This window comes from Paroedura picta, chromosome 12 (assembly GCF_049243985.1).
Source record: "Paroedura picta isolate Pp20150507F chromosome 12, Ppicta_v3.0, whole genome shotgun sequence".
NCBI classification, from domain to species: Eukaryota; Metazoa; Chordata; class Lepidosauria; order Squamata; family Gekkonidae; genus Paroedura; species Paroedura picta.
In genome coordinates, this window is record NC_135380.1 from 51,287,254 (window position 1) to 51,297,615 (window position 10,362).

General features: G+C 50.7%; 1 protein-coding gene across 1 annotated transcript in view; it reads right to left on the bottom strand.

Annotated features, from left to right (window-relative positions):
• SH2D3C (SH2 domain containing 3C) overlaps positions 1 to 5,638 on the bottom strand; it is a 114,294-nt gene extending 108,656 nt beyond the window's left edge. Inside the window, exon 1 of the mRNA XM_077305278.1 lies at positions 5,443 to 5,638. Within this exon, the coding sequence (XP_077161393.1) occupies positions 5,443 to 5,455 (13 nt within the window). The 5' untranslated portion in view covers positions 5,456 to 5,638. The remainder of the gene's footprint in view (positions 1 to 5,442) is intronic.
• Positions 5,639 to 10,362: the final 4,724 nt, after the last annotated feature.

The following is a 10,362-nucleotide window of genomic DNA, read 5'->3' on the forward strand; positions in this document are numbered from 1 at the left end:
AGAGTGGCCAGGGCAAACAGCTGTGAAAGACACAAATGGGCAGTATGTGTGTGTGTTTTCCCAGAGGCAACACACACCATAAAGTGTCAGTTAATAAAGCGAAACAAAAATGGAATAAACCTGGATTCCCAGACCAGCTTGTTCATCAAAAGGCAGCCCGAAGCGAAAAATCTAGCAATGCTTTTGAAAAAGCCTTTGTGCTGGAGAAAGTTCTTCAGCGCAGGCATCATGGCCATGAACGGGGAGTTAATGTAATGTACGGCAATCGCTGGGGTTGGGGAAAGCTGTTCCATAGCTGCACCAAGAAAGCAGCTGCTGCTTACCATGTTCAGTATCCTTAGCAGACCTCTCCCTGTTCCTTGAAAACCTTCCGGCTGCTCCTGCTTCGTTTTAATTGGTCTCACTGTGCCCCCTGATGGCGCATTCATTATTGCACTGAGATGTAAAAGTGATGCCTTTTGCAGCCATATCGGCCTGCAGCAGAACAGTCAGGGCCATTCCGCACGACTTAAATGTAGCAGAAGTCTTACCTTTGGTAAACGCTACAAATTCAACGTTCCGCATGACGTCGCACACAATCTGCAACACTCCTGCAAAAAGCGCTTCGTTGTAGCGCTTTTCGGGAAATCGGGTTAAGTGGATTCCCCCTGAAAAAACTGCTACATTTCTGAGCACAAGCTGCAACAAACCAGCAAAAGACATGTGCATTCTCAATGTAGCGGTAGAAAGAAAGTCCCTCCCCTGCTCTTGCCCCGAACTTCTGGAGAAGCGATCGCCATTTTTTTTCCTTAGACCAGCGATAGCAACGAACGAGCGAGGCTTCACTGGCTAAAGTCCCTCCAGAGAAGTGATTTAAAGTAAAACAAACCTCCCTAAGTTCCCATGCATAACACAGCCCCCTGTTCGGCACTGCCATAATTTCGCCCACAAATCACGCCCATGGGGGGGGGGCGTTCTACTTGAGGAGCGTGTAAACGATTAATCGCCAGCTCCTACGTCAGCAAAAAGGTCTTTCCAATGCAATAATTGAATGCATATTCATTGCAACGGGTGTGTTTGGTTTAAAAAAAAAACAGTTCTTAAAGGGAAAGGGGCTTTTCGGGAGCATGAACACAACAGCCCATTGGCTGTTCCGTTTGATTGACAATCAGGGGCGGGGAGAAGTGTAGAAAAAAATCGCTTCCTTTGTTGCGATTCCAGCGAGACCGGAAATCTATGAGGAATGAATGAAACGCTACTGGGACTTCTATATTCCACTAAAAAAAAGGTATGCGGAATGATGAAATTCCACTATTTAATATAGCGTTTCTGCATTCTGTGAACAATTGGCAACATTGGTCCTTGTGCGGAATGGCCCTTAGTTTTGAGTCCAATAGCACCAAAGGGACCAACAAGACCTCCAAGGTATAAGTTGGTGAAAGTCATAACTCCCTTCCTCAGATGTGAGCAGGAACAGAGATCTTGTAAAGAAGGAACTCAGGGTGCAAAAGTATCATGACAAAACAGAATCAGAGTCCAGTGGCACTTTTAAGACCAACAAAGATTTACTCTAGGCATGAGCTTTCGAGTGCAAGCACTCTTCCTCGGATTAAGAACTACCATCATGACAGTGGGAATATAAAGCAAAAATGAATTCTGTTAAATTAGTAAACTGTGTCACAACATCCAAATACAGCCATAATTCTTTGCCAAAACAGCCAATCAGTCAAGGAGAAACTTTTGGAACTGGACATTTCTATAAGGAATCTACCCACTTGGCAAGAATTCCACAAAAAAAGACAAGCCATCTACAACTCTCAGTTGGATTTACTGAAAAAACAAAAGCTTAAAAAACTTTCCAACCTACAGGTGGACATTACCAAGAACAAGAACTCCTCCAGCATATTGTCAATCTGTCACGGTACAGATTCTGTCCTGCAGAGCATTCAGTTCTCTCACGTGGACTCTCATTCTGCCCCAGCAAATCCACAGATGGTTCAGTTCTGTGGAGACCTGGAGGCATTCTTCTGACGTCTACGCCTAAAGGAATTCTTTCAAAACACACGCGAACAGAACAAGCAAGAACAGACAGCATCTACACACCATTCCATCATGGAAGCCACCAGTGAACAAATACCATGCCTAACAAAACAATGCTACAAGAAAAGAGACTCCACGTGGCCACCCCCAGATGTTCGTAATGCCACACTGGATCTCTACATAGAATGCTTCCACCACAGGGTCCAAACTGATGTGATCAACGAACAACATCGCACACAGCAGAATTTCAGCTACACTGAAAGGAAGGCCATAGAGAGCCTCATGAACAATCCGAATATAGTAATTAAGGAAGCTGACAAAGGAGGAGCTGTTGTCATCATGAATAGACCAGACTACGTCCAGGAGGCTCAAAGACAGCTCTCCAATACCACCTTTTACAAACAACTGGACGCAGACCCAACACAGGAATACAAAAAAGAACTACACAGGATTATCAAGGAATTACCCGCATGTATTCAGGAAGAAATCCTTCCATAAACACCAAAGGAACCATGTCCAGATACTTTTTATCTTCTACCCCAAATCCACAAACCTGGCAACGCAGGACACCCAATTGTCTCTGGCATAAGCACTACCACCACGGGGGTATCTGGCTATATGGACTCTGTTCTAAGGCCCTAGGCCATCAAGTTATGTTCAAGACACCGCAGACTTTCTGAGGAAAATGCAATCTTTGAACAACCTTCCAGAGAATACCATTTGAGCCACCATGAATGTGGAATCCCTGTATACCATCATCCCACACAAAGATGGATTACAAGCCATTAAGAATACAATTTCTAACAGCACCAGAACTGACTTAGCCACCAAACTGTGCCAATTTGTTCTCACCTATAACCACTTCAGATTTGGGGTTGACTTGTTCCTTCAGATCAATGGCACAGCCATGGGCAACCACATGGCGCCTCAATATGACCCATTATGCACGGGGGGAATAGCGCACATTCGGGGTGGAATGGCGGCAACTAAAATCACCGATAATGCACGGTGCCGGCTGCAACCGGCCACAGCTTCGGTGCATGCCGCCGAAAAAGCCGCGTTAGCGAAATGCGGAAGAAAGTGCAGCTTCCAGGTGACCGGGGCGCAACCAGAAGCGGAGCCGGGATCACCGCATGCATAATCAGTTACTCTGGGTTTTGCCACCGTCATGCCCTGTCCCGTGCATAACTGGTGTGCTTTGCGTCTTCCCCCTCTGCGTTTTCCATGTGACCCGAAATCGTCGTTTCGGCAGCCGTGCATAATGGGCCCATGTGAACATCTTCGCGGCAGACCTGGAGCAATGCTTCCTGAATGCTCACCCACTCACATCTCTCGTATGCCTGCGATTCATTGACAACATTTTAATCGTCTGGACACATGGTAAAGAAGCCCTGGATACTTTCCACCAGGCATACAATGACTTTCACCCCACTATCAACCTGACAATGAACCAATCTACGCAAGAAGTACATTTTTTGGACACTACTGTAAGAATAAACAATGGATGCCTAGAGACCACCTTATACCAGAAGCCTACTGACCAGCAAACGTACCTGCGTGCCTCCAGCTACCATCCTGAACATACCAAACAATCCATTGTATACAGCCAGGCCCTATGTTATAACCGCATCTGCTCCAATCCCACGGATAGCGATTCCCACCTAAATGATCTACAACAAACCTTTTTGGGACTAAAGTACCCAGCCAGTGAGGTCAAGGAACAGATTAACAAAGCCAGAAGGATACCAAGAGAAAACCTGTTAGAAGACAGACCCAAAAGACAAAACAACAGAACACCACTAGCGGTTACATACAGCTCTCAGCTCAAGACAGTCCAACGCATCATCAGTGACCTACAACCTGTACTGGATAATGACAGTTCTCTTTCCCAAGCACTGGGGGGTAAACCGTTTCTTTCGCACAGACAGCCCCCCAGTCTCAAACAACTCCTCACCCACAGCAATGCAGCATCTCATGTGACCATGGACACTGGGACTAGAGCTGGCAACAAACCCAGATGCCAACTTTGCTGCCATATACAGTCCAGTGCCACAGACCTAACAGCATCACCTCTACCATCAAAGGCCTAAACACCTGCTCATCTTCCAGTATTGTCTATGCCGTCAAATGCCAACAATGCTGTTCTCTACATAGGGCAAACAGGTCAAACCCTCCGCCAAAGGATCAATGGACACAGGTCTGACATCAAAAACCACAAAATTGAAAAACCTGTAGGGGAAAAACCTGTAGCTTAGCGGCTCCAGATTCGCTCCTCCGAGTTTTTATCCCGGACAGAGCCCGGACAGAACTCCTCCCCACCAGCCCTTACTCGATTATTAAGTCCGCGGCGCACTGTGCCGCGGGGCGGTTTAAAGATGTTTTTGTGAACTACAACTGAATTTGAGGGGACTGATTGGTTGATTTGGCAAAGAATTACTATATGGCTGTATTTGGATGTGTGACACAGTTTACTAATTTAACAGAATTAATTTTTGCTTTATATTCCCACTGTCATGATGGTAGTTCATGGTCTGAGGAAGAGTGCTTGCACTCGAAAGTTCACACCTTGAATAAATCTTGATTGGTCTTAAAATAAGGTGACCACATTTTGCCGGAGGTAAAGCAGGACACCGGGGGCAGGGGGGTGGGGCAGCGGCAGCAGCACACGAGCCCCAGCGTCGTTGAGGGGTGGCCAGGCAGAGCCCTGGGGCCGGGCTGCACTCAGTGGGCCCTGCGTGGCTGGACAGGGTGGCGGCCAGACAGAACAAAAGAGGTCGCTGCAGCCTGCGTGATCCCTCCTTCCCTCTCTCAATGTCCAGGAGAGGAAAGCGAGCCTCCTTCAGCCCCCAAGCCATGGGCCCCAGCCCCACACCTGACACCCCACCGTGCCCCCTTCGCAGCGACTGGGAAGGACACCCGCCAGGGAAGCCGAGAGGGAAACAGGGGTGGGGCGGGAAGGTGCCACTGTGTCCAGGGAGCGACGCCAGCAGGAACCGAGCTACTTGACTCTGCTTTTATTGTGTTGCTTCAGACCAACATGGCTATTCATTTGAAACAGTTCCAAAAAGTTCAATTTCTTTTATCATTTTAATCCTAGCAATGTTATTATAATTATGTTTATGTTTCATTTAATTGTATATTGTATATGTTCATAATGTGAACTGCCCTGAATGTTTGGGAAGGGTGGTATAGAAAATGAATGAATGAATGAATGAATGAATGAATGAATGAATGAATGAATGAATGAATGAATGAATGAAAAACAGCTCTGCTGACATCCCCAGCCATTCCATAATACATTCTGCAAAAGAATGCAAAAGTGGGAAGGATGTCCACAAGAAAAGGAAGGAATGAATCAAACAAGGTTTGCCAGATGTTATCCTCTGGATATCTACCTTATAAAACTCTCCTTCAAAAACTCACCTTTGGAGTCCATGTCTTCCACTTCCCTCCAATGGCGTCGTCCATTTCTTGCATCACCTTAGCTCAGTGGTTCTCAACCTGGGGGTCACAACCCCTTTGGGGGTCCAACAACCCTTTCACAAGGGTCACAGCAGGGCAAGCACCTTGGCTGGAGGAGGGCACCATCCACAAAACAGCCTTGCAGGGTAGATTGAGATAGAGAGTTCATCTGTCTGCAGCAGCAGAAAAGAGCGAGATCGGCATGGTGGGACAAGAGGCAGAGCTGAACTTAGAAACCCCAGAAAAAAAACAATTCATATACAGTCATGAACTATGGATCTTCATGCCATTGGTCAGTTTTGGTTTAATTTCTGTGAAAGAACACTTGCATCATTTTATGGTTGGAGTCACCACCCCTTGAGGAATTGTATTAAAGGATCGCGGCATTAGGAAGGTTGAGACCCACTGCCTTAGCTTGACAAAATAAATGATTTTCTAAGTCAACTGCTGATGAAAACCTATTGTAGGATACGCTGTGTTGGTCTAAAATCCCTGTAGCCAAGAGAAGGAAACACTCATCTTTGACAGAGACTGCCCAGAGTGAGAAGTGATGTGAACTCAGGGCACCTCACTGTGGCGTTCCAGCCCATCTCATACTGGCTCAGCCACAATGAACAAGTCGAGACTCGCTCCTTTCTCCTCTTTCTCCTCATCCTGCCGGTCCAGCTTGCCAGATGGTCCCCGAGAGCGGTCTATAAAGCCAGTCTTTAACAACGGTTTATTTATTTATTGGATTTCTAGACCACCACTCTTGGCCAGGCTGGCTCGTAGTAGTTTACAATAAAAAAATATAAGTTGTCTTATCTGTCCACATTTGAGTTTTATGGTTCCTGAGCCAATACCTTCTGCCATTTTAGATTGTCCATCTACCACAGCTAACATCTTTCTTTTCTTCTTCTACTGTTTCACATGTGGGCCATACAGGCACTATCCAGATACCAAATATAGCTCATAGTTTTATTGTTAATATGGGGGGGGGTGTTTGATTTTGTTTTATTGTATTGGGGCTACGGGGCCCATTTTACTCTATGCTGCCCCGAGCCGACTTGTCAGGAGGGGCGGGATATCCTTATCCATTGTTCCTCTTAATATTTGTGAAACAGCCTGGGGGGTGGAAAGGGTGTCTTCCCCCACAGCTCCCGCCCTCCGTTCCTGAATGCTAGCCACTTTGCTCTCAGACGCGCCTCGCTACCGGAGCCAGCAGCAGGTCAGGGGAGAGGGCCCTGGGCAAAGGGCGGAGGTGGTGGAGGGGACGCGCCCTCCAGCCCTGTGCTAACGACCTCCACCCCACCCTGCTAACCAGCTCTTTCCTGGGCCTGCTGACAAGCTGAGCTGAGCTTCCAGGGAGGGTGGTATAGAAATATAATAAACTAGCAAGAAAGCCCATTGCAACCAGGAATGCAATGGGCGCTAGGACCCAGGGGACACCAGGAGGTGCTTTTTTTTTTCTGCTGCGTGGAGCTGTGAAAGGCTCCTACAGGGTTTTTTTTTTCTGCTGCTTGGAGCTGGGAAAGGCTCCTACAGGGTTTTGTTTTCTGCTGCTTGGATCTGTGAAAGGCTCCTACAGGGTTTTTTTTTCTGCTGCTTGGAGCTGTGAAAGGCTCCTGCAGGGTTTTTTTTTTCTGCTAGCTCTCGTGGGCGTGCCGGCTTGGAGCTCCTACAGGGGTTTTTTTTCCTGCTGCTTGGAGCTGGGAAAGGCTCCTTCAGGGTTTTGTTTTCTGCTGCTTGGATCTGCGAAAGGCTCCTACAGGGTTTTTTTTTCTGCTGCTTGGAGCTGTGAAAGGCTCCTGCAGGGTTTTTTTTTTCTGCTAGCTCTCGTGGGCGTGCCGGCTTGGAGCTCCTACAGGGGTTTTTTTTCCTGCTGCTTGGAGCTGGGAAAGGCTCCTTCAGGGTTTTGTTTTCTGCTGCTTGGATCTGCGAAAGGCTCCTACAGGGTTTTTTTTTCTGCTGCTTGGAGCTGTGAAAGGCTCCTGCAGGGTTTTTTTTTTCTGCTAGCTCTCGTGGGCGTGCCGGCTTGGAGCTCCTACAGGGGTTTTTTTTCCTGCTGCTTGGAGCTGGGAAAGGCTCCTTCAGGGTTTTGTTTTCTGCTGCTTGGATCTGCGAAAGGCTCCTACAGGGTTTTTTTTTCTGCTGCGTGGAGCTGCGAAAGGCTCCTGCAGGGTTTTTTTTTTTCTGCTGCCTCTCGTGGGCGTGCCGGCTTGGAGCTCCTACAGGGGTTTTTTTTTCTGCTGCTTGGAGCTGCGAAAGGCTCCTACAGGGTTAATTTTTTTCTGCTGCCTCTCGTCGGCGCGGCGGCTTGGAGCTCCTACAGGGGTTTTTTTTTCTGCTGCTTGGAGCTGCGAAAGGCTCCTACAGGGTTAATTTTTTTCTGCTGCCTCTCGTCGGCGCGGCGGCTTGGAGCTCCTACAGGGGTTTTTTTTTCTGCTGCTTGGAGCTGCGAAAGGCTCCTACAGGGTTAATTTTTTTCTGCTGCCTCTCGTCGGCGCGGCGGCTTGGAGCTCCTACAGGGGTTTTTTTTTCTGCTGCCTCTCGTCGCGCTAGCGGCGAAAGGCTCCTCCGGGGGTGTTTCTTTTTTTTCTGCAGCTTCTCGGCGGCTGGAGTCTTGTGTTGTGTTTGCGGCGGGGGCTTCCTTGGGGCCGGCCTGACGCGGTGAGAGACGCTTCGCGCCTCTCACCACGTCAGGCCGGGAGCAACTGCGAGCCGCGCTGAGCGCGGCTCGCAGTTGCTGGGGCTGGGAATCGGAGGGACCAATCGGCAGGCGCTTCGCGCCTGCCGTTTGGTCCCTCCGGTTGTCTGTCATGAGGAAGGGTCCAATCCGGACCCTTCCTCATCCCGGACACATCCCGCCCCAGAACCCCTTACTATTTTATTTAGTCCGTGGCGCCCGCGGCGCCACGGGCGGTGTACAGATATTAGAAAATAAGCCCGCTGCAGGCAAAATGCAGCGGGCGCTACGAGGGCACGCGATGAGGGCGTCAGGGCTGTGCGGCGGGGCTTTGGAAGTCCGGGAGGGGTGGGATCTCGCGGCCTACTTGGTTTCCTGGGGTGCGAGCGGCGGGCAAGCTGGAGGGCAGTAGGAAGTGGACGGGCTGCGGCTGGGAAGGTGGCTGGGAACTCACCGGGAAGCTGGCTGGGCAGACTGTGAGTGGCTGGATGTAGAAGCGCTGGAGGTGGGAAGCTTGGGCCGCGTGGTCGAGTGCGCTGCCGGCGGCGCTGGGTGGGCCGAAGTCTCCCCCACCGGCTGCTGCCGGTGGGCGGGTCCGGTGGGCGATTAGTGATGGGCGGCAGCGGGGCGTCCTGTGCGTGCGCGGGCGTCGGGAGCAGCCTCAGCCGGCGTCATGGGAGCTTGGCGGCTGGCGCTCCGTGGTGGGTCGGATCAGTGCCAGCGGCGGTCCCGAAGCATCCCCCGCCGGCCGCTGCTCGCTGCCTGGGCCGGGGGGCGATGTATTGTTAGTGTCAGCGGCGACCTGCAGCCTTGCAAGGCTTGGAGGTAATGGCGGCGGGCGGACGGCCGTGACGGAGCGCAGAGGGGGGCGGATCGGTAGGCGCTTTGTGGGCGGAGAGGATCGCTCACCAAAGCCGGGCCAGAGGGTCCCCGGGGAAGTGAGCCGCGCCACGCTCAGCCAGACGGCCGTCCCTGTGGGCTCCGACGCAGCTTGTCTCCCCGCCTGTCTGCGTCCTTTGACGGCAGCGGCTCCCAGCGGCTTCCTTTACTGCCCGTGGATACTGGTGGCGCTGGAGCTCTCCGCGTCGAAGCGGCCAGGCAGAGCGGCACATAGGCTGCAAGTGAGCCAGGCCGCCACCGCCACACGTGGGCCAAGAGGGCAGCGGGGGAGGAAAGGAGGGAGGCCGCGGCGGTTCCCTTTTGCAGGCGGCGCGGGATGGCGCTGTCGCTCGGGGGAGGTCCCGGGCTCGGTCAGTCGACAGCGTGAGACGGCGAGCTGCGTCAGGCCGGCCGTAAGGGAGCCCCCGGCAGCCGCGCTGTGCGCGGCTGCCGGGGACTCCCTTGCGGCCGGCCTGACACGTCGGAGGCGCTTCGCGCCTCCGACGCGCCAGGCCACCGGCAAAGGGAGCAAGTGCGAGCCGCGCTGCGCGCGGCTCGCAATTGCTGGGGCTGGGAATCATAGGGACCAATCGGCAGGCGCTGTGCGCCTGCCAATTGGTCCCTACGATTGTCTGTCCAGAGGAAGGGTCCAATTCGGACCCTTCCTCATCACGGACACATCCCGCCCTAGAACCCCTTAGCCTTTTATATAGTCCGTGGCGCCCGCGGCGCCACGGGCGGTTTAAAGATAATAAATAAAGCTGGCCAGCCCCCGCCCCTTGACCTGGCTGCAAGCTGCTCCAGAGTCCGAGTGGTCCAAAGCCACCTTAAGCGGCCAGGGGGTGGCTTTCAAAGCCAGTTCTTAGGAACGGGCTTTGCAGCTAGTAAATTTAATAATCAATAAATAAATAAACTATAAAACATTCTGTAATGGCTGCTGTTTGGAGTTTCCCCCTTTCCATTCTCTGGGAAAGGCATCTCTTTGTTTCAAGGCAATTCATTCATCTTACTGTGGCCAGTCTTATCACAGAGCTGATGAACAATCCCATCTTTGTTAGTTACATTTAAAGATCAGCATTCAGTTGAAATCATTTGTTGTGTTGTTATTATTATTATACGTATTACCTGCCACTCTCAGACAAGCTGGCTTGTGGCAGGTTACATACAAAAAACACACAATAAAACAATCTCCAATTAAAAGCCCCATTAAAACTCCATAGAATTAGAGAAAAATCTAAAAACCATATGGCAGAATTTTTTGTCAAACTGTCCTAATTATGTTTGTATGTTTCCTCAAGCAGATTTATCACTTCTGTGAAGGACAGATTACTTTTAGA